Here is a 27,821-nt window from a genome sequence, read left to right as displayed (position 1 = left end):
GAAGAGGAAGCCTAGCCGAGGACAGGGCAGAGTCCGAGCTGGAGGAAGCCACACCTGCCCCTGCCCCGCCTGGACACAGTGACCACGGCCTGGAGCAGCCTCACCCCTGCTGACCAGCCGCACCTTTGCTGCCCCGCCGCCAGGCGCACAGCACGCGAGGCGGGGCACGGCGCCTAGGGGTGGGACCAGGCGGAGACAGCCAATAGGAAGCGAGTATCCCAGCGATGAGGGCGGAAGAGACGAGATCTAGTTCCGGACGCGGCGGCCACCGCCGCCATCTGTCACCTTAGCTCCGGCACCGGCCGCTAGCCACATCTGTCTCCTCGACAGAGCCTGCTTCCCACCCTGCCGCCTCTCTGCTCTGTTCTCGTAGAAGCCTTCTCCCATGGATCCTGTCGGAGTGGCGTCGCCTGAGCCAGGGCCGGCAGCGGCCTGGGGCCCGAGCAAGGTGAGGAAATGGGGTGGTCGCGGCTTGGCGTACCTGTCTGGATGACCAGTGCTTTCCCAGAGAGGCAAGCCCTCTCAGGCGGTGGACCGCTCCTTGAGCAGACTGGACCCCAGCCCGGGAGGACGTGCGGAGGGTGACGGGGCCTCCCATAGACAACCCCCCGCCCCCGGTGCCAGGGTTTGGTCTGTGTGTATTCCAGCACCTTGCTTTCTGCTTTTCCGTTCGTATGTTGTAGCAGTCTTCGCTTTACAGATGTTGACAAGCACGGGTTTGTTTTGTCCTGAGCCACATGAGTCAGCCTGACACGCAGAAAGTTGGTTTAGAAAGCGGTTTCCTTGATGTGACAAGTGTGGCCGTGGCGGCGATGCCTTGTTTTTGAAGGAGAGTAAAAGATAAAACCGCGGCGCTCCCACCCTCTCGCGGTCAGGTGCTCAGCACAGACTGCGTTCTCCTTATCGTCTCCACCTTCAGCCCAATCATGCTTTCCCTCGATGAGCGAACTGAAAACACTTGTTTCTCGTTGAATGCCTGGGTTCCGTGCTGCTGTTTTTCCCCGATACCTTCATTAAAAGAATGGAAAACTTCTGTCTCTTGGGAGTTTGTGATGGGGAGCGAGACTGGCTGTGAAGGGACCCAGCTGTTTTAGCTTCCTCGCTGTACCTTGCATCCTGATGGAGAATACTGGCTCCACTTAAAAAGTTACCTATTCATCTTCAGGGGGTGGCCGCAGCACAGAAGGAAGCAAAGAGCTATGATGAAGTAAAAGAAAAACAGTTTTGTGAAAATTCTGATACAGTTTGTGGGGAGCACCTAAGATATTCCATTGACAAATATGGTTACATCTGTGTATTGTTGGTGTGTGTGTGTGTTTTATGCTGAGGCTTTGTTTACAGCATCATGTTCAAGCCCCATTGAATGAGAACAGCAGTAGAGGAGATGAATAAAGGTATGCTGTACGTATTACACGCCTCCATTAATCCTCCACCATGACTGGCTAAAGAAAAAAAAAAAGCCAGAGGAGGCATAGTTTATTCAGAATCCTCCCCTAACCTAAAGATGCGTCTCACTTCCCAAAGTGTCAGTGATATGTGCTTCACACAAGTGTGACGTTTTGTGTTCAGTGCCAACAACAAGTGCTCCTGGGACTTTCCCAGGCACAACAGGGAAGTGTCCTTCCCTCTCGGATGGGAGCTTGGGAAGACCCAAGTGTTCACAGGAGCTTCTGGGCAGGAGGTGGAACTATTGGAAATTGTTACATGTTAACACAAGTAGCATGTTTCTATTAAAAAAATTTTTTAAAACAAAACATTAGTGAAGAGGATATTTGTTATTCGTTTTACAAACCTCTTGCACATCCTACTTAGACAGAAGATTGCTGAATTCTCCCATCAGCTGTTTCCATTCTGTCTGTTGTGTTGTGTTGGAGTAGGCGTAGGTGGTGTAGTGAAACACTGAGAGCAAACTTGAGTCCATCTGTGCAAACGCGGGTTCATGGGCAGGTGTTTGGGTCGGTGACTGAGATGCTGTGTGGGACTGCTGCATCCCCTGTTAGAGTTCTGCCTCGCCTTCGGAATCCAGGTTCGGGCTGATGTGGACCCTGGGAGGCAGCAGGTGTGATCCAAGTAGTTGAGTTGCTGAGACCCAGGTGAGATTCTGGGTTCCTGCCCATGGCCTGGCCCAGCCCCAGCCACTGAGGGCATTTGTAGTGTGAATCAGCGGTTGGTAGGTCTCTTTGTGTCTGTCTGACATTTGCTTTTCAAATGACTGAAAAATGGATTTTTAAAAGCTTGAAAATGATCTTTAAAAATTTTTGTGTTCTAAACCTAATTCCTTAGAAAACACGAGTACACACCCCCCCACCCGCCATCTTCATGACGGTGATGAGGTCATCATCTGACGCTCCATAGTATTTTTTTTTTTTTAAAGATTTATTTTATTTTTATTACAAAGTCAGATATACTGAGAGGAGGAGAGACAGAGAGGAAGTGGAGCTGCCGGGATAAGAACCAGCAGCCACATGGGATCAAGGCGAGGACCTTAGCCACTAGGCCACGCTGCCGAGCCCGCTCCATAGTATTTTTTTCCTTTTTTTTTTTTAGAGAGGCACACCACCTCCTGGCTTTGTTTCCCTTTCCCTCTTCTTGCCCCACTCACCTGGTCCCTTCACAAATAAGCTTCTCTGAAAAAGGCAGAGTTACGTAGAGAGAAGGAGGGAAAGAGAGAAAGGATCTTCGCATCCGCTGGTTCACTCCCCAAATGACCGCAACAGCAGGAGCTGGGCTGGTGCGGGGCCTGGAGCTTCCTCAGGGTCTCCCATGTGGAGGCAGGGTTCCAGGCACTTGGGCGTCTTCCATTGCTTTCCCAAGCACATTAGTAGGGAGCTGCGGAAGTGGAACGGCCAGAAACTAAACCCAGTCAGTATGGGACGCTTACATTGTTAGTGGCGATTTGTCATGCTGTGCCATGATGGCAGCCCCACAAAGTACTTTTTTTTTTAAAGATTTATTTATTTTATTACAGTCAGATATACAGAGAGACAGAGAGGAAGATCTTCCGTCCAATGATTCACTCCTCAAGTGAGCCTCAACGGCTGGTGCTGCACCGTTCCGAAGCAGGGAACCAGGAACCTCCTCCAGGTCTCCCACACGGGTGCAGGGTCCCAAGGCTTTGGGCCGTCCTCGACTGCTTTCCCAGGCCACAAGCAGGGAGCTGGATGGGCAGTGGAGCTGCCGGGATTAGAACCAGCGCCCATATAGGACCCCGAGGCGTTCAAGGCGAGGACTTTAGCCGCTAGGCCACTGAGCCAGACCCCACAAAGTACTTTTGGATATTATAGTTGTACTCATCCTAGTTAGAGTTGAGTAGAAGATGTATTCACTTCTAATGTATCATTTCTGCAAATAGCTAGTCCTTTATTTGAGGTTGATGTAACTAGTTTGGTTTTCATAAGATAAAGTTATTTCCAGGTTGTTTCATTATCAGTTGAACTCAATTGAGCTACTACTCTGTTTAAACAGTGTCCATGGGCCACACCTCAAAATACAATGTCCTGTTCTTTGGCTGACGTCATGAGCGAACAGCTGGCTAAAGAACTGCAGTTGGAAGAAGAAGCTGCTGCTTTTCCTGAAGTTGCGTAAGTAAAATTTACAGCCTTTCATCTAGCAACTCGTCAGTCCAAAGTTTTAGGACTTGATTTGTGACTCTCCCGACAAATGCTTTGCAAATATATTTAGAAAAGGAAGGCAGTAGAAGGAACATCACAGGATGCCTCCACTGATGTCGCAGTTTTGATCCTCATCCTGTGTAGATTTTCAATATTATGAACAAACCACTGTTTCTGTTGACTTTGCTATTTCATCTTAATGCAGCATTGAAGTAGATAAGGTACAGTTTTGATGATGTGTTTATAGCTTATCATTTGTGTAGATGTTTGTGCCTCCTTGAGTAGAACACAGAACAAATGCATTTGGGGCTGCAGTTCAAGTTTGATGGTGGGCTCAAGCTCTCTTGGTACTCTAGAGGAGCCGTACCTTTGGCAACAGCCTAGCTGGGCAAGTAGAGGCAAATAGTTTGTAGACTTTCTTCCCAGTGATCAGTACAAGTTTGACATGCACAGTGCACAGTGAACTCTCACTCGATAGGCTCTGTGTGCACACACATTGTATTTGTGTCACCTTATTTTGTATAGTGCTGCTGATGGACCATTTGTCTCTGGAGAAAATGTTGACACCTCCAGTGATCTAATGCTGGCCCAGATGCTACAGATGGAATTTGACAGAGAATATGACGCACAACTGAGGCGTGAAGAGAAGAAGTTCAATGGAGACAGCAAAGGTACTCTTAGCTCTTGGTGACAACTCCTTTGGCTATAGAAAGTGCGTGTTCTGTGCCCCTAAATAAAGCATCAACTTTTTTTTTTCCTTGTAAGTTTCTATTTCTTTTGAAAATTATCGAAAAGTGCATCCTTATGAAGACAGTGACAGCTCTGAAGACGAGGTTGACTGGCAGGACACGCGTGATGATCCCTACAGACCAGGTATCTTGCTTGCCTCTTCTGGGATGGAATGGAGGATTAGAGGGGCGAGCTTTTGCCAGGGAGCCTTTTTCATTTTCCACTCATCTTTGAATCATATATGGTAATTTACTCTCACTGGATTCAAGTGTCTTTTCATTGAATGCTACACTTTAGCCTTTGTTAATGTGATCTACTTGGTTTGTCTTGATTACCTTTAGCAAAACCAGTTCCCACTCCCAAAAAGGGCTTTATTGGAAAAGGAAAAGACATCACTACCAAACACGATGAGGTTGTGTGTGGGAGAAAGAACACAGCGAGAATGGAAAATGTAAGTTAAAGGAAGTATCTCTCTTGCAATTGGAACTTTAGTTTGAATAAATTTTAAAACTGTATTCTAAATATAGTATCTTGAAAATCTTTTTTCTTCTTGCTAAAATGTTTTAGAGGAGAAGATAGCAATGCCCTGAAAACGGATCCACTTATAACTCTAAGTACCTCAAACTAAAACAATACATTTTTTAAAAATTATTTTTTTGAAAAGCAAAGTTATACAGAGAGGGGAAAAAGAGGAGAGACAGAAAGGAATCTTCCGTCAACTGATTCACTCCCCGCATGGCTGTGATGGCTGGAGCTGAGCCAATTTGGAGCCAGGACTTGGGAATTTTTTCCAATTCCCATTTTCCACTTCTTTCCCGGGCACATTAGCAGGGAGCTGGACTGAAAGTGGAGCAGCTGGATGCCAGTTCCGCAGACAGCAGCTTACCTATTGTGCCATGGCCCCAATCCCAAAATAAAAACAAAAGAACTCAACATGTGTATATTTGGAAATAGTTTTTTGCTTATTTGTTTGTTTGTTTTTAAGATTTATTTACTTGCTTGAAAGGAGAGAAAGGTCACCTGTTAGTTCACTCCTCCAGTGGCAAAGCCAGTAGCTTCCTCTGGATCTCCACATGGGCCATCTTCTGCTGGTTCCGTAGGTGCATTAGGGGCTTGAACTGGCACCCAATGGCATGCTGGCACTGCCAGCATCAGTTTTACCCATTGTGCCACAGCATCAATCCCTGTTGCCACTTTAAAAGAAGAAAAATTGTTTTTAAAGATTTATTTGGAATCAGAGAAAGAGGAGACAGAGAGGAAGATCTTCTAGATCTTCTTCCTGCTTGTCCACTCCCAGATGGCTGTAACAGCTGGGATTAGGCCAGGCCGACACCAGAAACTAGGAGCCAAGACTTTTCTAGGTGTACCACGTGGGTGGCAGGGTTCAAAGTACTCCTTTCTTTTGCTTTTTCCCGGCCATTAACAGGGAGCTTGATCAGAAGTGAAGCAACTGGAACTTGAACATCCAACCATGTGGCCTTAACGCAGTGTGCTGTAATGCTGGCCCATGTATTTTTTGAATTTTTTTCTTGTGTCTGAACTATGTAAAGTCAGCAATGTAATTTTAAATAGTAACCCTCTAGGACCAGCATTTGACCTGGCAGTTCAGACACTGGGTAGGCTGCCTGCAGCCCACATGGGTGGATTCCTGCTTCAGGCTTCAGACTGCGGCTTCTTGCCAATGGGGACCTTGGGAGATAGCAGTTGGCGCGCATGGTGGAGAGCTGGCTTGCATTCCCAGCTCCCAGCTGTAGTCCAGCCCCGTCTCGGTTATTTAGAACATTTGGGGAATGTTCAGATCAGCGGATAGTAAGAGAAAGAAAGAAATATGCACGTAAGTAAGTATACATTTAAAGTAATATTTTACAAATATTATGGTTAATATAAAATATTTAGGGTTTAGAGTACAAGTTTTTAATATAAATCTTTTATTAAAAGATTTAATAATGCCGGACCTGACTCAACACCAGTGCTTTTCAGTAGAATTTTCTGTAAAAATGGAAATATCCTTTAGACTTTCCAGGATGGTAGTCACAATTGTTATTGAGGACCTGAAATTTTGCAACTGAGGAAGTACATTTTAAATTTTAAATTTAATTTAAATAGATTTAAATAAATTTAATTTTAATGTTAACTAACTTTAATTTACAGGTATGTGGCTAGTAGCTAGTAGCTGCCTTATGCATTTGTTGAGCACTAGAACATAATTGTCATGGTTGCTCTGGGCACATTTTTCTAGCCTGCTCCAAAATTATTAATTATAAAACTGTTTCCTTAGTAAGTTTTGGTGTAGGCTTCACAATATCGTAATTTGTTCCTTGATGGATGTAGAAGGGAGGTGCAAAGCATATGTTGAAAGACCTTATTTTTAGGTGTGATTAAGTGTTTGCTGTTCGTGAAAATAAACACTTTGGGCTGTAATTGCTTAAACAGTATTACTCCTCTTTCTCTTATTTCTCCCTGTAGTCCTTGTGGATTGTGTTTGGATAGCATCGTCCTCCAGGTGGAGGCCAATCTTATGGTTGCTATCTCTAACACTGTGCTGCCTTAGAGTGCTTCAGTTCTAATTCTTCTTCTTCCTCTGGCAGTTTGCGCCTGGCTTTCAGGTTGGAGATGGAATTGGAATGGATTTGAAACTATCCAACCACGTTTTCAATGCCCTGAAACAGCATGCCTACTCCGAGGAGCGCCGGAGCGCCCGTGTGCATGAGAAGAAGGAGCATTCTACCGCGGTGAGGGCCCTTGGGTCCCATCTCTGTACTGGGCACAGTCATCCTTCTTGTTTGTCGGGGAGAAAATAACACAAAACTTTGTCCTTCGGTATCTGGAGAGCAGGCACCGCTTCCTCTGAGGGTGAGGTAGAGGTGCAGTCGACAAACCTCTTCACCTTCAGACACTTCCTGTGCTGGCTGTGGGTGGGCCTGGCTGGTTGGCCAACTGGGCCTCAGTTGTTTTTACCCAACATGTGCCATGCCTGAGCTACCCCCGAAGTCTTTCAGTGGCTTTCCCCACCCTGTGCTCGCTAGTTGCAATGGCTTTGCCTTAACCAAAGCTGGGCAACTTGTGGCCTGCAAACCACATAAAGTCCACAAAACCATTTGCCCTGGATCTTGGCAGGGCAACCACAGGTAGGGCTTGAAATTCAGTAAGCCTAAAGGAGGCTAGTTTTTAATTTGATAATTGTGAATGATGCTATAAGAATCCAAATGGCCCTTGGTATAAAGGAGACTTCCACCCTGCTTTGAGCTCTTAAAGTCCTCTTGGGCCCGCACTCAAGATATCCCAACCTCCTGTGGCCCAGATTTGAAATTGCTACCACCTGCTGTTAGCTGTCTTTCTCCGTGTGAGCTGCCCCTCGGATCCCGGCCGCATGGCTCATCCCAGGTGTCTCTCCTCTGGTGTCTGATTTCGAATATTCTTTTAGATACTCGCTTCCAAGGATAGTAGAATTACATTTATGGGAATTAATTGTATCTTGTCAGTACTCTTTTAGGAACCTGTTATGTATACTTGTAGGTAAATTAAGTAATAAAGCTAAGAAGTAAATGTTTATTGTGAATGTTAGAGATTAAAAATGGCTCAGAAAATGGATGATTAACTCTTATTTTCACTTATAGCTCTTTATCTTTTACAGGAAAAAGCAGTCGATCCTAAGACACGTCTACTTATGTATAAAATGATCAACTCTGGAATGTTGGAGGCAATCACTGGCTGTATTAGTACAGGAAAGGAATCTGTTGTCTTCCATGCCTATGGCGGGAGGTAAATGAGAGCCACACAATCTCATGACAGAAACAGCAGCTTAGTACCTTCTTCCTGTGGCTGCTGGCTTTCCACAAGGCTAGTGCTGCGTGGCAACCAGCGTCACTTAGAGTGTTATAGAAAGTTTAGACAGGGCTATGTGAGGAAAAATATGATCACTCGTTCTACTACTCAGAAGTAACCACTAATGGTTTTGTGTAGATCCTCCAGTATTTTTTTCTATGAAGTATTACCTCCTGCTAGTCAGGCAGCACACCAGCCACTGTGCACGCGGCAGAACCTGAACCGGGCCTTTTCGTCGTTGTTGTTAGGATTTATTTTTATTGGAAAGGCAGATACACAGAGAGGAGAAGAGAGAGAGAGGAAGATCTTCCGTGCTATGATTCACTTCCCAAGTGAGCGCACCTGCCGCAACAGCTGGAGCTGAGCCAATCCAAAGAGCCAGGACCTCCTCCGGGTCTCCCACTCGGGTGCAGGGTCCCAAAGCTTTGGGCCGTCCTCCACTGCTTTCCCAGGCCACAAGCAGGGAGCTGGATGGGAAGAGGAGCTGCTGGGACCAGAACCGGTGCCCATATGGGATCCCAGCGCATGGAAGGCGATGACTTAACCACTATGCTATCGCGCCGGGCCCTGAACCGGGGCTTTCTAGGGGTCTTTCTACAATAGCTTCAGGAAGGTGCATTTAGTGTTACTGACTTCTCTCTTGTAACTTTGATCTTTATTTTAAGAAATTCTACTTTTAAATAACGCTCACATGTTTTAAGAAAATGTCTTCTGAAGACCTTAAGCCAGTTTAGATCTTACCCACCTAACTTGTCACAAGGACTTTCTGAGTAGACAGTGTCACAAGGAAGAGAGACGTGGAGCCTGGCTAGAGTGTGTCTAAACCGTGTAATCTGCTTACTTGCCCTGGAAGCCGTCTGCAGAGACTTCAGCCATTCCTTTACCTTGACATTGGTTTTGGTTTTTGGGTTTTTTGGGTTTTTTTGGTTTGTTTTTGTTTTTTTGTTTTTTTTTTTTTAAAGATTTATTCATTTTACTACAGCCAGTTATACACAGAGGAGGAGAGACAGAGAGGAAGATCTTCCGTCCAATGATTCACTCCCCAAGTGAGCCGCAACGGGTCGGTGCGCGCCGATCCAATGCCGGGAACCAGGAACCTCTTCCGGGTCTCCCACGCGGGTGCAGTGTCCCAATGCATTGGGCCGTCCTCAACTGCTTTCCCAGGCCACAAGCAGGGAGCTGGATGGGAAGTGGAGCTGCCAGGATTAGAACCGGCGCCCATATGGGATGCCGGGGCTTTCAAGGCGAGGACTTTAGCCGCTAGGCCACGCCGCTGGGCCCTGTTTTTGTTTTTAATTTGAAGGTCAGATTTACATAGAGAAGGAGAGACAGAAAGCTCTTCCATCCACTGTTTCACTCCCCAAGTGGCTGCAATGGCCAGAGCCAAGCCAGTCTGAAGCCAGGAGCCAGGGGCTTCGTCCGAGTCTCCCACATGAGTGTAGGGTCCCAAGGCTTTGGATTGTCCTCTATTGCCTTTCCAGGCCACAAGCAGGGAACTGGAAGGGAAGTGGAACAGCCGGGATACAAACCGGTGCCCATATGGGATCCTGGCATATGCAAGACAAGGATTTAGCCACTAGGCTATCGCAGCGGGCCTTACCTTGACATTGTTGATTTAAAAAGTTAAAGCAGATAGCAGCAAATGTTCTATTTTTGTTGTTATTGTGGATTTTTTAAAGTTTATAAAGCACCTAAGAATGGGCCCAGTGTGATAGTGTAATGGTTAAGGTCCTCATCTTGAACGCATCGGGATCCCATATGGGCGCTGGTTTAATCCCAGCAGCTCCACTTCCCATCTAGCTCCCTGCTTGTGGCCTGGGAGAGCAGTCAAGGATGGCCCAAAGCCTTGGGACCCTGCACCCGCGTGGTAGACCCGGAAAGAAGTTCCTGGCTCCTGGTTTCGGATCGGCACAGAACCCACCGTTGCAGTCACTTGGGGAGTGAATCATTGGATGGAAGATCTTCCTCTCTGTCTCTCCTCCTCTCTGTACATCTGACTTTGCACTAAAATGAATAAATCTTAAAAAAAAAAGTACCTCAGAATTCAAATGGTTTTTGGCCAATCATTGGTTAAGTCCTGGCCTTCAGTTTTCTTTCTGGGAGACATACATATTTAATCATACCTTGAATGATTGCTGTTAAGTTCTGAAATAAAGAAGGTACAAATGTAAGCTTAATATTTGATCTCAAGTGTTTCAAGCTATGTGGTCTGGAGCAAGTTACTAATCCTTGTTTGAAGACTGAACTTCATAGAATTTCGGGGAGAATGAACGGAATCAAATTTTGGGGTTTTTTTGGAATCAAATTTTTTGGAAACAAATTATATATGTCTGTGTCTTAATAAGCAATTTATTTCTTCCTTTATGCTTTATTTCCCTCCAAATTCTGACTTGGGTTTCTTGAGTAGTTTCTTATTTTATTAAAAGGATTTATTTATAGGACTAGAGGGAAAGAGAGATATCTTCCATCTGTTGGTTCACGCTCCCAAATGTCTGCAGCAGCTGGTTCTTGGCCGTTAGCTCTGAGCCAGGAAGTCCATGTGGGTCTCCCACACTTGTGGCAGGAGCTTAAGTACTGGAGCCATCATCTGCTGCTTCCCAGGCACGTTAGCAGATAGCTAGGCTGGACGCGGAGCAGCCAGGGATTGGACCAGCACTCTGGGATAGCATGCAGGCATCCCAGATGGCAGCTGAACCTGCTGTGGTGTAATGCTTAGCTTCGTACAAGTTATTCATGGCAGTAGATTAATTCTTTATAGAAAGGACTAAAACTCAAAGTCTCTTGCCTGCTCCTTTTCCACAACTCTTTCTCTGATAACTATTGGTTTTTTCTAATCGTCCAGAAATTGTCACGCATACTACATTCTTTACTTTGCTCCTAAAAAAAAGAGATTACACTCTAAGTTCAGGATTTTTGTTTTCTCAGTGAGTCTTAGTCCTTTCATGATTGGTACCTTGTACCACTCTATTTTTTTGGGTATTTCGGTATGTGACTATGCAGGAATATCCAGGTGATCAATAGTTACTAGAGTAGCAACTTTTGCTAGGTTTTTCGTAGAATACAGTACTCTCCAGGAGTTTATGCTGTAATCAAGAGAGGGACAGTACAGCCAGAGCCATTATGGCCAGTCATTACTCCCTTACATAGCTGCATGTGCAGTTATAGGAGTGAGGTCCTGGGTAAGATGGTAATAGGCATTGGAACATCTGGGGAGACGTACAGGATGAAGTTGGATCTTAACCTGGAGTTTAGAAATAGACAAAGGAATCCTAATGTTGAATGTAAAAAGTTACAACATATAGACAGTATACTACTATCTGCATCTTGAAAGTCGTATAGGAAATAGTATATATGGATGCTTAGGCGTGCTTCCTCAGCACTGGCCATCTACCGTTCAGTGTGCTGATTGCTTGGAGAGGTGGGGAGTGTTCATCAGTGGGAACATCGGTTTAACTGCAGGGTGTGTTGAACAAGTTTAATTTTGTATTAACAGAAATTTGTTCTCTTTTCTAAAAGTACTCATAAAAACAATGCTTACTTTTAAAAATGTTTTACTTATTGGAAAGATAAAGTTAGAAGGAGAAAGAGTGAGATACCTTCCATCCCCTGGTTTGCTCCCCAGTCACAGTGGCCAGACTGGGCCAGACTGAAGCCAGAGCTGGGAGCTTCTGTTGGGACTGCACATGGGTGCAGTGCAGCCTCCACTGCCTGCCCAGGTGTGTTAGCAGGGAGCTACATTGGGAGTGGAGCAGCAGGACACAAACAGTTGCCCACATGGATGCTAGCAACATAGGTGGCAGCTTAACCACTGTGCTACTTTGCTGGTCCCCAAAATGATCATTTTAAAGAGATGGACAAATGGATAATTCATTTAAAAAAAAAAAAAAAGCCAGGGGTGGAGGGCTTAAGTTCAAATTAGAAAGTCTGTATTTAGAGATGATAGGAAATAAAGCTGAATAAGCACACTGGAAACTGATATAGAGGACTTAAAACCTACACCATGGGCCCGGCGGGGTAGCCTAGCGGCTAGTCCTCACCTTGCACAGATCAGGATCCCATATGGTTGCCAGTTCTAATCCCAGCAGCCCTGCTTCCCATCCAGCTCCCTGCTTGTACCCAGGGAAAGCTGTCGAGGACAGCCCAAAGCCTTGGGACTCTGCACCTGCGTGGGAGACCCGAAAGAAGCTCTTGGCTCCTGGCTTCAGGTCGGCTAAGCTCTGGCGGTTGTGGTCACTTGGGGAGTGAATCATCAGATGAAAGTATTTCCTCTCTATCTCTCCTCCTCTCTGTACATCTGCCTTTCCAATGAAAATAAATAAATCTTAAAAAAAAAAAATAAAACCTAGACCATAGGACATGTAATTTACTAAGAGACAAAAAAGTTTGTCTTTTTATAGTAGGAAAATGAGAAGGTGAGTTTATAAATTGGCCTGCGTGGTGCTGGTCTTGTGTATTTGGGTAATGTCTCATGTCCTGTGCTAAGCTGTTCCAGTGGAAGGAAGCTAATGTCAGAACCTAGCCTGTTGCCTCTAGAAAAGCCTGTAGTGTTGGAAATTGCTTCCTTGTTCAAAGTCTCTGTGTGAAAGATGATGCGTGCACTCACTAGGTGCTTGGGCAGCTGCCCCATAAAAGGTCTTCAGCTGGGTGTGGGGGCTGTACAGCAGAGGGCACAGGAGGCCCCTGCTTTAAAAGAGTGTACGCTCCCCACCCCGAGATAATAGTTACCAGATTCGTGCTGTGCCAGTGGCCAAGGCAGGGTGATGTCATAGTGAATGGTGGTGGTTTTGATGAGTAAAACAAGGAAGTCTTCTCTAATGAGGTGGCATTTGGGTAACACATCCAAGATGTGTCAGAGATCGGGGCGAAGGCCATTTTGCACTAGAAAATAGATAATGCTGATCCCTTAAGCCAGTTAGGAATGGACAGATGCTGTACTTCATAAGTAAAACCCAAACCTCAAGTTTTGTTAAGATCTAACACTTGGGGCCTGGCAGTGTGGCCTCGCAGCTAAAGTCCTCGGCTTGAACGCATCAGGATCCCATATGGGCGCCGGTTCTAAGCCCAGCAGCCCCACTTCCCATCTAGCTCCCTGCTTGTGGCCTGGGAAAGCAGTCAAGGATGGCCCAGGGCCTTGGGACCCTGCACCCGTATGGGAGACCCGGAAGAAGTTCCTGGCTCCTGGCTTCAGATTGGTGCAGCATCGGGCATTGCAGTCACTTAGGGAGTGAATCATTGGGCAGAAGATCTTCTCTATCTCTCCTCCTCTTTGTATATCTGCCTTTCCAATAAAAATAAATAAATCTTTAAAAAACCTAACACTTGAAGGATCAAAATACAAAACTTGACACTCTCAAAGAAGGTAGTGTTGGTTTATTTTGGGATTGTTTCACCTGTCAGCTGGCAGCTTGTACTGACTTGGTTTTTCTTCTCCCACTTAGCATGGATGAAGAGAAGGAGGATTGTAAAGCTATACCCACAGAATGTGCCATCAAGGTATTTAAAACAACCCTTAATGAATTTAAGAATCGTGACAAATATATTAAAGATGATTTCAGGTTTAAAGATCGCTTCAGTAAACTAAATCCACGTAAGATCATCCGCATGTGGGCAGAGAAAGAAATGCACAATCTCACCAGGTAAAGAAACTCATTGTGCTAGAACATCCTTGCTCATTACCTTCCTGTCTTGGGCCTGAAATAAATTATTAAAATAATGAATGGATTTAGGACTTTAGTATTTAATGAAACTTATCATTAAGGAAACTGTTCCATGTCTAACCTAAAAGCATACCTTTAAGGTGAAAAACTCATTTTCTTTTTCCTCGGTGAAGTTTGAGGGAAACCAAGGCATTTTGAGACATTTTGTCATAGGTGTACATGTTTTCTTTTAAACTTTTCCCAGAAATAAAATTCCCAGCTTCCAATTAGGCTTAGTGTAATGATGAACTGCCACCACCGCACCTCCCTGGATAGATGGTTTATGGAATTTAACTTGTTAGTTTGGTGAGGGTAGCATCTTGTCAGTCAAATTATTCTACTCTAATTTATTAGAATTGTTTCTCTGTTCTCTAAAGAGTTCATTTTCTATTAGGGAATTAGTTAACTCAACCAAGAAATTAATAAATAACACTTCTCATTAATAGAAGTTACCATTATCTTAATCCATGGAAAGCTGGATTTTAGTTCTTTTGTGAAGATGTTTGCTTTCCAAAGTAATTATCCATATATGTTAGTTGGAAAATTCTCCTGCTTAGAACTTGCAAGTAGAATAGTTTTCTAAGAAGGCTTGCTGCCCTCCCATCTCCATTGTCAGTGAGAGCTCATCCTTCGCCATGCTAGTGCTGCTTTAACACCTTCCCCCAGTCTTTGGGTCCTGTGCAGAGCCCTTTGGTGACGGGAAGCTTGCCTGTCTCTCTAGCCCTGGCCCATAACACCCTTCCTCCCGCTAGCAGATCCAGCAGTGTGGCCTGATCTGAATTCAGCGCACAGGCTGTGCTCTGGAATGTGTCTGCTGTGTTTGCTGGCTAAATCCTGTTCCACACCTCTCCTTCTAAGGTGGCTTTCTTGGTGCTGGGTGATCGCACCCCTCTCCACTGCATGCCCCCAGCTGCACTGTCCCTGCCTCCTCTCTGTCATTTCTCCCAACCCCGGAATTTCCCCGAAGGGCAGAGGCTGAGTCTTACTGTCTTAATATTCCCATATTACCAGATAGAATAAAATGTCCGTTCCTTGCAGGCCCTGGTTAGATATTTGTTGAATAAATGATACATTTTCTCTACCTAATCTTTACATTCTTGATCATTTCTTTCTATATAGAATGCAGAGAGCTGGAATTCCTTGTCCAACAGTTGTACTGCTCAAGAAACACATTTTAGTTATGTCTTTTATTGGCCAAGATCAAGTTCCAGCCCCTAAATTAAAAGAAGTAAAGCTCAGTAGTGAAGAATTGAAAGACGCTTACTACCAAACTCTTCATGTAAGTTGTGCCTTTGAAAGCATTCGTATTCACATACTGGCTTTTCAAAACAATTCCTATAAACTTTTTTAAAAGTTTATTTCTTTTTATTTGTTTACTTGAAAGGTGGAGGTGCCAGCATTGTAGCATAGTGGGTAAAGCCACTGCCTGCAACATTGGCATCCCATCTGGTTACCAGTTTAAGTCCTGGCTGCTCCTCTTCTGATCCAGCATCTGCTGATGTGCCTAGGAGACCCAGAGGAAGCTGCTGGCTTCTGCCTGGCCCAGTACCCATCATTATAGTCATTTGGGGTGAAACATCAGATGGAAGATCTCTGTGTCTTTCAAATAAGTTTTGAACACACACAGACATATAGGAAGCCAAAGGAAAAGAGAAAGTGAGCTCCTTCATTTACTGGTCTGCTCCCTAAATGCCTGTAACAGCCAGGGCTGGTCCCAGCCCCAGCTGGAAACCTGGGACTCCATTCAGGTTTCCACATGAATGGTGCGGACCACAGTGCCTCAACCATCACCTGCTACCTGCCATGGAACAGTTTAGCAGGAAGCTGAAATGGAAAGCATAGCCAGTATTCAAACCCTGGTACTTCAGTATGGGATGTGGGTGTCCCAAGGAGTGGCTGAATTGCCGTGCCAAATGCGTGTCCCTCTTGTACCTTCTAAAAGAAAAATCCCAGATAATTCTATTTCAGATATCGCGGCAAGGACAGACTGAAGTTTATGATGAAGTACTCATGTTTTTCTATCAACATGTGTCTGTCTTGAGCAGCTTTGAAAAAATTACAGACTTATACGCAAGAGGAGGCTTCATTGCTGATGTTAGTAAGAGTTCTCACAACTTGAGTACATTGACAGATCCAGTGCCGCGTAACTGCGCACGCTTGCCTGGCTCTAACAGTGTTAGAAATACGAGAGAGTGTCTAAGGATTCAAGAAAAGTGGAATTGAAAAAAAAATTTGATGCAAAAGAAATTGAAATTTGTGCAGTTTTTTCCATATTATGCATTTCACAAGATTTTTTGAAGACCTCTCATATCTGTGATTGCTGGAAAATTAGAGTGAAGCAGATTTGGTTTCAACGTATCTGAGAAAGTAGTGATGAGAATTGAAGATATTTAGTTCAAGTGTTGAAGCTGAAAGAGAGGAATCTTGAAGAGGCCTGCTCTGAACAGCAGTTATATCCAACCTGAGGACATTCTTGCCTTAGAAAATGTTCCCGAGACTGGCGATGTGGCACTGCACGTTAAACCCTTGCTCGTGACTTTGGCATCTCTTATTGGAACTCTGATTTGAGTCTTGGCTACGTCACTTCCCATCAAGCTCCCTGCTGATGCACCTGGGTAAACAGTAGAGGACAGCTCAAGTCCCTGAGCCCCTGCCACCCACAAAGGAGACCTGGATGGAATTATGTGCTCCTACTGTGGCCACTGGGGAGTGAACCAGAGGGTGATGGGAGATTGTTCTCTCTCTCCTTTCTCTCACTCTCTGCGTTGCCCTGCCTTCCAAATAAATAAGTCTCCTGGGACTGTCATTGTTTCTCTATATAGCTTTAATTGAACATTGGAGAATTTACATGTTTCTTCAGTCTCTGCCTGGAGTTCTCATGTCACACGAATGTCAAAAGTGTTGTTCCAGTTAACTTGCTGTGATAGACCTAGAGAAAAGGTCGTCTCCGCCTCCAGAAGGAGCACCAAAAGGAAAATCAAGTCTGTCTGTAGGCAGGGTGGCCAGGGAAGAGAGGAAGTAGTGATAAACCTGTCTTATGTAATTCCATTTCGTCAGCGTTGATGTCAGCTCTGAGTCTAGTGGTCACCATCAACAATGAATACATCATACCACTTAATTTGTAAGGATGAGCTCTCTTTTCTGCCATATCTGGCAGGAAATACTTTTCACTTGGAAATTGTATGGATCTTCAGAAAGCTAATGTGAAATGCGTATCATGAAAAAAATCATGTGTGGACTTCAAAATGCTTTTTCACCCAAATAAATCTAACTTACTTGTAATTCCATCCCTGGTTTGTTCAACTTCCCTTGTGTGTGCCCCCTAGAGGTCTCAATAGGATAGCTGTCCTTTTGTAAGTGGAAGCAGACTTACCAAGGTCTTCTGATTAATGACCGCAGATCTAGTGTGGGAGTCTGGAACTGACCCTTGAACCTGACCTTGCTGTCCTGTTGGCAAGGGTGTGGCATGTCACGTACTGATTGCCACTGTCCTGCTGTTCCCACATTCCATTTGAAACACCAAAGGGAAAAACCCAGAGCTGGATGACATAGATAATGAGGAAATAGGTGCTTCCACCTCGTTCTTTTTGGAAAATACTGGTGGGATTCCCTGTTTTAGCTCTGTAGGTGAGTTGGGATCGTTCCTTTCTTGCTGAAGTCTTTGCCTTCCCTCCGCACAGTTGATGCAGCAGCTGTATAATGAGTGCACTCTTGTCCATGCTGACCTCAGCGAGTACAACATGCTGTGGCATGCTGGGAAGGTGAGGAGCACATTTTGTTGATGTTTACGTTAAATTGCTCCAAGTCAGTTGTTGAAAGTAAATAGATTGATGTATGCTTTGTATTTAAATAGGTCTGGTTGATTGACGTCAGTCAGTCGGTAGAGCCAACCCATCCTCATGGCTTGGAATTCCTATTCCGGGACTGCAGGAATGTCTCCCAGGTAGGCATGCATCCAGTATGTACTTTTTGGTGAGATGTGACAGGCCTTTGTGGTAAGTAAGAAGACATCATCTTAGAAGTTGAACGAGGGGATATTGGCTACTTGTAGGATAAGGAAGTAAAAATCAGTTTTGATTTTCAGCAAGAATTCAATTCTGTGTCTGACATCGTAAGGAAAATTTCCTGGGGAGTTTTGCCTTTGGTTGCTGGTATTACAGCAGCTAGAACAGAAGCTGCTAGAGGGAGAGTATCCTGACCCAACTTCTGAAATACAAAATGCTCAGATCTGAGGAGAACCTGCCACACTTGACCTCAGGTATCAGGTGGCGGCCAAAAAGTATAAAATCACCCTCAGGCTTTGTGTATTAAGTGGATGCAAAGTATAAATTAATTTCCTATTTAGACTTCCCCAAGACCCCTCATTATATATATGCAAGTATTCCAAAGCCAGAAAACAATCCGGAACACTTTTGGCCCCGGGTGTTCTGGATGGGGGATGCCCAGCCTGTACCCGGTAGACCTGCAAGCATATTAATGCTCTTATTATCACCACTGAGAAGAAGACAGGCTCCTCAGTGTGAGAGAGAATACACAAGAGAGGAAAACTGAGGAAGCACAGAATTGGGTCATGTTTGTTTACCATTTCTAAGCAAATGGGGAATTAGCAACAACTGAGGTAGGAGTGGTTTTCCTAACGCACAGAAGAGGTACATATCAGAAATAATCACTGAGCCCACTTGAAAATTTTTGTTTTTTTTAAGTTAGTGCTTTGCACCTGCACATTAAAGCAATGCCAAGCAATTTTATGCAGTAGCTTCCCCACCTCAGCTTATCCTTGGTTTCACTTCACATGGTTTCATTTGATTAGTCAATTACAATCAAAAATATCGAGTAGAAATTTCTGTAATGAACAATGTGTGAGTTTTATTTATTTATTTATTTTTTTTAAGATTTATTTTTATTACAAAGTCAGATATTCAGAGAGGAGGAGAGAGAAAGGAAGGGGAGCTGCCAGGATTAGAACCGGCGCCCACTTGGGATCCCGGCACATTCAAGGCCCTTGCCTTACCTTAGCCACTAGGCCACGCCACAGGGCCCAGTGTGTGAGTTTTAAACTGCATGTTCTTCTGAATAGTCTGGTAGAGTCTCACCCTGTTTTGCCCTGGACACGAATCACCCTCTTGTTCAGCGGCCTCAGTTACCATGTTGCAGTGTGAAAGTCCTGGTGTGCAGTAAATCTTTATGTGGTTGACTAGTGCTGCTCGTTCGTCTGCATGCATCTCACACTTGGGCGTTGTGTCATTTTATGTCATCACAAGAAGGGCAAGTACAGGAGTAAAATGAGATTCTGACAGATCACATTCACCTAACTTATTATGGTATGTTGCTAAAATTGTTCTCTTTCATTAAATAGTTTTTGTCTCTTTACTATACCTAATTTAACATTAAGTTTTGTCATATAAAAGTTGGGAGAATGTTGTATATATGAAACTTAATGCTATTCATGCTTTTGGGTATCCGCTGAAGGTCCTGGGATGCATCTCACACAGATGCCACTTACTGCTCTAATTACAAGTTGCAATGTGATAAACTAAATCCAAAAAGTCAAAGAGATAAGTCAAGGGAATGAAAGGCAAGTGGAACCTTAGCATAGCTACACTGACATGGGAAAATCAAGTATATCCCCTGTGTTTCTTTTTTTAATTTTTATTTTTGATAATTTTTACATAGTTGGTTAGGGTGTGAAGGATCAAGGGCTTGAGGAAAGTGGGTGAAACCATTATTTTCATGTTCTCTTTTTTCCTTCCTGTATCTGGGGGAAAGAGGGGAGATAAGGGGACTTGCCACACCCAACCTCCCAACCATCCCGGGGTGCCCGATGTGGGGCATGTTCCAAGGGTCCTGCTTAAGTGGTTTTGATAGTTCAGCAGTTCTGGATTGCTATGGATCTTGCTATTCCAATCACAATGAGATCTTTCCAGAATCCACTGATTGACATAGTCCCCTGTGTTTCTTTACCAGTTTTTCCAGAAAGGAGGAGTGAAAGAAGCTCTAGGTGAACGAGAACTCTTCAATGCTGTTTCAGGCTTAAATATCTCGGCAGATAATGAGGTGGATTTCTTAGCTGAGGTAAGTGATGCACAGCCACCTTCACCTTGCCAGGATGGAGGGCTGCAGAGAGGAGAGAGCTGACATGCTGACTTGATCCTGTCTTCCCTCCCAAAGCACAGCACTGAGCTGCCTGTGGTTGCAATGCTTTGGCCCGCAGCTGACTTGCAACTTAGGATAAGTGTGCGGCAAAACACCTTGTCAGGGAATCCCAGAATTCAGTAAGATGAACGGATGACACATTTGCAGTAGAGTCCTGTTTCCTCTATTTGGTGACCAAGGTTATTTGAAGAATACTCTGGGTGGTGGAAGAAGCAACAGTACGTGATCCTTGCCCTTAATGAACACAGAAAGGTAGAAATGCCAGTCATTGTAATATCAGAGCAGACCCATAAAAAAAAACTTCCTCCATTGAAGGTTTCTTAAAACCAAACAGAAACTGGGAAGTAGCAGCTAATTATTTCCAACATTACACCAAAGCAGAGAGTGATGGCAGTATATTCCCAAACTCCTGAATAGGACTTGAGGTTGACCAAGGTATGCTGGCAACTAAACCCTGGGGAAAATATAACAGAACGCTGTCAATTCAGCTTCTAGCAGAAAATGGCATTCAGTAAGTGGTAATGTTGAATGAATGCTGGACTTTGTTTTTTGTTGTTGCTACTGTTCCTGGAAGGCTTTATGGAATCCACATTAAGACATACCTGATTTAGTGTGCTGGCTTGAAAGAAATCCCAAATATCGACCCAGCTAATATAGTCAAGTAAAAACCATGCATGAACATATGAACATGTACACGCACATACATAAACATTGGAAGAATTCTAATTCAAGGCCAGAATCAATAAGGGATGATCTTGTTTTAAGAGAAAAATACTGCCTTAATCCAAAGTGTGGTTTCCATGAAGTAGAAATTTGACAAATATATTCAACATATTCATTTTGTAGATAGAAGCTCTGGAGAAAATGAATGAAGATCATGTTCAGAAGAATGGAAGAAAAGCTGCTTCATTTTTGAAAGACGATGGCGGCCCGCCAGTACTGTATAGTGAATAGCACCAGGACCCGCTGCTTTCTGCGTTAGCTCGGTGGTGATCGTCAGCTGCCTGCGGAGTCATGGGGATTGAAACACCAAAGCACTGGTGCTGCTGCGCTTTCTGCCCCTGGTACCCCACGGGCCGGAAGTGTGGAACGTTCAGCTCGGCATCGAGAGAATAAATGTCACTACCTCTCAGCTTCTACCAGGACAATAGAATTCTTTAGCTGCTCTAAGTTATCGAACTGAAGCTGACCTGATTTACAGGCCTCCTCATATAAGATGTTTTCATGAGAATTCTAAAAGCTTAGCCAACACTTCCAGGCACAGAGGACGGGGCAGGTGTGTTTTCCCAGGGGGCTTTGGTGACAACATGCTTGGCTTGGTCACCTCCCAGTTTTGTGTGGCATCTTTCCTCACAAGTTTTATTGGACAAAGTTAGCCCTGCTTAGTTCTTGTTCTGAACTACAAATGTGACTCCACAGGAAAATTTCTTCTCCCTCATGGATGTTACTAGTGGAAATTTGTCCTCAGAATGACCAAGGGAAACATAAAAGCAATGTAGTTTTTATTGATACATCATAAAAATGAACCCAGTTTTGTTTTTTCCATGTTCAGATCCAAGAAAAGGCACATGAGAAGTTCATTGTCCACATTTTTAAATTTCACTTTTTAAACTTTTCTACATTTAGATAAAAGGATAGGCTGTAGCTCAAGGTTTGGCTACTTGACATTTATAATGAAATGTGTATTATTGAGAAGGACAGAACACAAGACTTAACCATGTCTGACATATTAGGTGAGACAAATTTCAGTATACAGCTCAGTAAAACTTGATTTTCAGAGAAGCATAGCAAAATAATGAGGAAATACTGTTAAAGGGTATGTACTAAAATAACTTGGGTACCAAATTAACCAACTGATTGAATGATCTAACCTCACTCAAGGCCTTCACTGCCCCAGACAGACACTGGCGTTGTTGGGATTCAGGTTTGTTCCGTAGCTGCAACATCATCATTCCTTGAGTTACTGGAACCCCTGAGTGAAGATCCATGCTTTCTGTCTGGTAATAAAAAGTAAATGTCTAGACAGTATTTACATTTGAAAACTTACCTTTTAACATTCACATTACTCTAAAAGGCCAAGCATGTTCTGTCTATAAAAATATTTATTTTTGTTTCTATGTTACATAGGTTTTAACTGCATTTCAAAGGAATGTGATTTGGGATTGGGTATTCATTATGTTTCTGAAATGTGTACTGCTCTGAAACGGAGATTTAACTGATTGGTGATTATTGGCTTTGAAGAAATTTCAGAGAAAGAAATTTTTAATACTGTTAACCATTTAAAACTTGCCTGGATTTGTTTTCTGACATACTCTGACAAAAAGCAGCAAGCCGTTGCTGTGTGGCATCACTGGAGTGTGCTGTGAACATGCTTTTCAGGAAATTAAAAATGCAGACATCATTTTAGAATTGATCCTTTGTGTGCTTCCTTCCTGTCCCTTATGTTAACTTGTATTCTGGCACCAAGTCACCCTTTTTGTACAAAATTAACCAAAGATTTATTTTTATTGGAAAAGCAGATTTACAGAGAGAAAGATCTTCTGTCCACTGGTTTACTCCCTAAGTGGCCTCAATAGTCGGAGCTGAGCTGATCCAAAGCCAAGAGTCTCTTCCGGGTCTCCTGCGTTGGTTCAGGACCCCAAGACTTTGGGCCACCCTCTACTGCTTTCCCAGACCACAAGCAGGGAGCTGGATGGGAAGTGGAATAGCCAGGATGTGAACTAGTGCCCATATGGGATCCTGGCACAAGCAAGGCAAGGGCTTATCCACTAGGCCATTATGCCAGGCCCTAACCAGTATTTTGTAAGTATACATTTTTTTTTTCTCAACTTCTCATGTTTCAGATTCATTGTCAACTATTATGTTTCCTATTACCAAATGGTTGTTTCCTCTTAGAAGTGAGAGATTACATTTTTCACAGATTGGAAAAAGATGAGAAATGTTGGTTAGCTAAATGAAGGAAATACGGAAATAGCGATATCATACCTCGCTTTAATGGAAGTGGCCTACAATAATTAGAAAATAAGTTATCAAAGGGCCCAGCTCAGTGGTCTAACAGCTAAAGTACTTGCCTTGAACGCATCAGGATCCCATTTGGGCACCAGTTCTAATCCCGGCAGCCCCACTTCCCATCCAGCTCCCTGCTTGTGGCCTGGGAAAGCAGCTGAGGACAGCCCAAAGCCTTGGGACCCTGCACCACCATAGGAGACCCGGAAAGAAGTTCCTGGCTCCTGGCTTCGGATCGGCGCGCAGTACTGGCCGTTGCGGTCACTTGGGGAGTGAATCATTGGACAGAAGATCTTCCCCTCTGTCTCTCCTCCTCTCTGTATATCTGACTTTGTAATAAAAATAAATAAATCTTTTAAAAATATGTTATCAGAATAAGGATGGCTGGAACAAACTTTCAGTAGCAAAATTGTCAGCTTTCTTTATATACAACAAACATCAGACTTTTTTCCCCTGCTTGCAAAAGTAGAACAGGTTCATCTGAATTTAGATATTACAGAAGTTTACACATGTTGAAATCCGCTTGAGTTTCCAAGTAGGGTGGAGAATGGCTGGCTCCTAGGTTGTGTCATTTGGTCTGGGCCTGCCAAGCAATTTCTGGCAGTGCTCAAAATGGAATGAATCTGCAGCAGGCTAATGTGTGAGCAGATGTTGAATGACCCACAGATGGCCGCAGAAGCAGCAAGACAGCCCTTGGCAGAGTGAAGTTCCCTAGCCTGGTGCAGAGTGCAGCTTGCAGCTCTGTGCGTTTCTCCTTCTTGACGTATGTTGTTTCCTCTTTCTGAAAACATCTTTGAGCAAACAGCAAGGTGAAGCAATACAGCCAGTGGGGAAAATGGCTACAACCACCAGATCTGGGCTGATCCAAAGCCAGGAGCTTCTTCCGAGTTTTCCCTGCAGGTTCAGCATGCTTGGGCCATCCTCCACTGCTTTCCCAGGCCATTAGCAGGGAGCTGAATGGGAAGTGGAACAGCCAGGACATAAACTGGCACCCACGAGGGATCCTGGCACTTGGAAGGCGAGGATTTAGCCATTGTGCCAGGCCTTCAGAATGTATTTTTGAACCATGATATTTAGGTCTTTGAAGATGTGTATTTTTCTACTGATGTTTTTTTTAGAAATGACAACAGGCATACGACTGACAGACATCTTCCATCCAGTACTCCACTCCCCAGAGGCTGCAGCAGCCGGGGGGGTGGGGGGCAGGCCAAAGCCAGGAGCCTGCACCTCCATTTGGATTTCCCTCTCTTCTGTCATTCTGCGTTTTAATAAAATGAAAATAAGTGTGTAACAAAAAATCTGCAGTTAAATCAGGTCCCTTTCCTGTCCAGATCCCTATATTCCAGTGGATTAGCCATTACACTCTGAGTAAGATCCACAGGGCTGGCAGACAGGCTACAGTCTGGCTCACAGTCAAGGCCCCTCCTCTTGCGCTGGCTTTACTTACTGTTGTAGTCACACTAGCTTAATCCTCAACCACACCCACATCAGGGGCTTTGCTCTTGCTAATCCCTGTTACAGTGCTCTTCTGCTAGGGATGCCCTCAGCTGCACCCACTGGGTCTCTGTGCAAATGTCTTGTATAGGATCTACCATACAGCCAAGTACTTCAAAGAGCCATGGTGTGGAACAACAAACGTTTCTGAGCATTAAGAACCCAGCAGAGACTTAGTGCTGATTTTGGCTCAAGCACTCTGACATTTTTGCAGCTGAGACCATGCTCGTTCCGAGGGCCTGGCTGGGACTGGAGGATCCACTTCCAAGATGGCTCACTCCTGTGGGAAAGAAACACTCCAATCTGACTTCTGTCCGCAGGGTTTTATTAGATGGACCTGGGAAATACATCAGATACTGCAAGCCAAGAGCACACTGACTTGGGTTAAACCTTACACAAAACAGGGACTGGCATGATGACTCAATTGGCTAATCCTTCGCCTGCAAGTGCCAGGATCCAATATGGGTACCAGTTTGTGTTCCACCTGCTCCATTTTCCTTCTAACTCCCTGCTTGTGGCCTAGAAAGCAGTAGTGGATGGCTCAAAGCCTTGGAAACCTGCACCCACGTGGGAGACCCAGAAGAAGCTGCTGGCTCCTGGCTTTGAATTGACTCAGCTCTGGCCATTGCAACCATTTGGAGAATGAACCAGCAGATGGAGGATCTTTCTGTCTCTCCTCTGTGTAAATCTACCTTTCCAATAAAAGTAAATAAATCTTAAAAAAAAAAAAAAAAAAAAAAAAAAAAAAAAAAAAACTACATAGCATAGGCATCCTCCTAAAGAAAAGAAGATCCAAACAGACAGTCGGGCCCAGTGTGGTGGCCTAGCAGCTAAAGTCCTCACCTTGAATGCCAGGGTCCCATATGGGCACCGGTTCTAAGCCCAGCAGCCCCACTTCCCATCCAGCTCCCTGCTTGTGGCCTGGGAAAGCAGTCGAGGATGGCCCAAAGCCTTGGGATCCTGCATCTGTGTGGGAGACCCAAAAGAGCTCCTGGCTCCTGGCTTTGGATTGGTGCAGCACCGGCTGTTGCGGTCACTTGGGGAGTGAATCACTGGTCAGAAGATCTTTCCCTCTGTCTCCTCTCTGTATATCTGACTTTGCAATAATAAATAAATCTTTAAAAAGACAACGTTGCAAAAGGGGCCTGAAGCTGATGCAGAGGGGAGAAAGGGAAGAAGAAGGTGGTGGTACTGTGGCAGAGGGGACAGGAACAGGGCTGAGGGTTTCCTGGAGCAGCTGAGCGTGCAGGTGGGGTGGCAGGGGGTAGCTGGAGTGCAGGATCCTGGAGCTAAGGATGTAATTTGCAGGGGAGGAGCCTCTTTTAATTTTTAATGATACAGGGCCCGGCGGCGTGGCCTAGCGGCTAAAGTCCTCGCCTTGAACGCACTGGGATCCCATGTGGGCACTGGTTCTAAGCCTGGCAGCTCCACTTCCCATCCAGCTCCCTGCTTGTGGCCTGGGGAAGCAGTCGAGGACGGCCCGAAGCTTTGGGACCCTGCACCCGTGTGGGAGACCCAAAAGAGGTTCCAGGTTCCCGGCTTCGGATCGGCGCAGCACCGGCCCGTTGCGGCTCACTTGGGGAGTGAATCATGGGATGGAAGATCTTCCTCTCTGTCTCTCCTCCTCTCTGTATATCCGGCTTTCCAATAATAATAAAAAAAATCTTTTAAAAAAAATGATACACTTCTTCCCCTTCAACCTTCTCCCTAACCCCCCAACTGATTTCCCCTGTTATAATAGTGTAGGCCTTCAACAACAGTCACAAGGCCATCATTCTGCTATTTCAGCCATGAGATCCATTTTTCACCTTGGTTTCAGACCAGCATATCCAACTGTCTAGATACCTCTTCTTTGTGAACACATAACTGTTACCTGCCCAACTCTGTCACACAAAATCACTGTCTGCAGCCAGTAAGGATATATGGGAACTCTTCCAAAACGGTAACTTTGTATTGCAATGGGGGAACTGGATATCTTTTTAGAGGGGCATGAATGTGACAGAAGCAGAGTTTTTGTCATCCTGGGTAGGGCTGGGGACCAGTGCATGGAGGTGTGAACGAAGCCCCTGCAGAAGTCCTTGCCTTTGGAGACTGGATGGCACCAGGTCCTCGTCTCCCAGCCTGCTGTAGCTTCAAGTTGCATTGCACTGCTTTTACTAAAATCCATTCATGGAGGCAAGGCAGCGTGCAGCTGGCACTAAAGAGCTCCTGGTCACAAAACACATGGGCTCCTTTGTCTGCCCTGGAGATGCCATCTTGATGTTCTGTCTTGAGGGGTTTCCTTCCTAGGAATCCCAGACTGGCAGAAACAAGTAAGAGCCACCTGACCGTCATCTGACTGCCCAGAGCCACACTGCCAGCATCAACACTGCCTGAAGACCATGATAGTACTGACCTGTCACACGAGGGCCACGAGACTGGAAAGCCGACCAGGGACTTGAACATGAGCTGGACATGCACCGCTCACACCAGCTTCATGTCATGAGTCCTTTGCCCATAAGCCCTTGCAGAGCCTGGCAACGGCCCATCTCCTGGCTCTGCACCTTGTAATTGCTTGCTTTCAGCCCCCAGGTGTCAGTAACTGACTTGCTGCACATCAGCTGAGTGAATGACTCAGTTGTAAGGGTTCAGCAACAATTCCTGTAGCTGATTTTGGGAGTGTGCTGTAACAGCGCAGTTGAGAACCATGCTTCAACACTGGCTGTGTGCTAGTGGTAGTACTGTGTGTTAGTGGTAGTGCTGGGTGCAGTGGTTGTGAGAAGTGAAAAGTGACCTTCAGATACTTTCGGACCCTCCGCTGTCCCCTGTGCAGGGGGGTTTGGTCCAGTCCAGGCTGGCTGGCGATGGTGGCCTCTCTCCAAGGAACAGGACTGAGAACTTGTAAGACAATCTGGGAGAATATCAAGTGTCTCTAGAGTCCTGAAATAGAAACATGAGTCACAATGAAAATTTCTGAGGTGCTCAGGGCATTAGCCGGTAACAAAATGTTTAATATGGAACTCTCCATCTTCCCACTTCCCTGCCAACCTTCCCAAGTGTGTCTATCCCAGAGAATGGTATCCCAGTTGTGAGGAATGAAAGCTTGGAGGTCACCTGTGCCCCTGCTCCTCCTCTGGTCTGTCTCCTCTCTTACACCTCGAACGAGGCCCTCTCTCGCCTTCCCTTCTCTTATCTGACATCAGCTCCTACCATTCAGATACAGAAGCCACTCAACAGCGGTGCTGCTGGAGAACTAAGCAGCCAGTAGCCGTACGATCCAGCGATGCCACTGTGAGTATGTGAGTACATTCAAGGGAACTGAAAGCAG

General features: G+C 45.0%; 1 protein-coding gene across 1 annotated transcript; it reads left to right on the top strand.

Annotated features, from left to right (window-relative positions):
• Positions 1-245: 245 nt before the first annotated feature.
• On the top strand, positions 246-21,301 carry RIOK3 (RIO kinase 3). The gene is made up of 13 exons (XM_004579603.3): positions 246-448; positions 3,466-3,581; positions 4,137-4,282; positions 4,377-4,484; positions 4,682-4,791; positions 6,929-7,072; positions 7,975-8,102; positions 13,604-13,801; positions 14,981-15,140; positions 17,542-17,622; positions 17,715-17,804; positions 19,826-19,933; positions 20,861-21,301. The coding sequence occupies exons 1-13, from the start codon at positions 386-388 to the stop codon at positions 20,966-20,968; spliced, it is 1,560 nt and encodes a 519-aa protein (XP_004579660.2). The 5' UTR covers positions 246-385; the 3' UTR covers positions 20,969-21,301.
• Positions 21,302-27,821: the final 6,520 nt, after the last annotated feature.

The sequence above is a fragment of the Ochotona princeps genome, chromosome 18 (assembly GCF_030435755.1).
Source record: "Ochotona princeps isolate mOchPri1 chromosome 18, mOchPri1.hap1, whole genome shotgun sequence".
Classification (NCBI taxonomy): domain Eukaryota; kingdom Metazoa; phylum Chordata; class Mammalia; order Lagomorpha; family Ochotonidae; genus Ochotona; species Ochotona princeps.
This window is presented reverse-complemented; position numbering and strand designations above follow the sequence as displayed.

Bases quoted from the DNA above. Each gene is read 5' to 3' on its own strand.
- RIOK3 (XM_004579603.3), top strand. From the start codon at position 386: ATGGATCCTGTCGGAGTGGCGTCGCCTGAGCCAGGGCCGGCAGCGGCC. The intron at 4,485-4,681 runs GTATCTTGCTTG...GATTACCTTTAG, and splicing joins TGATGATCCCTACAGACCAG to CAAAACCAGTTCCCACTCCC. The intron at 13,802-14,980 runs GTAAAGAAACTC...CTTTCTATATAG, and splicing joins GAAATGCACAATCTCACCAG to AATGCAGAGAGCTGGAATTC.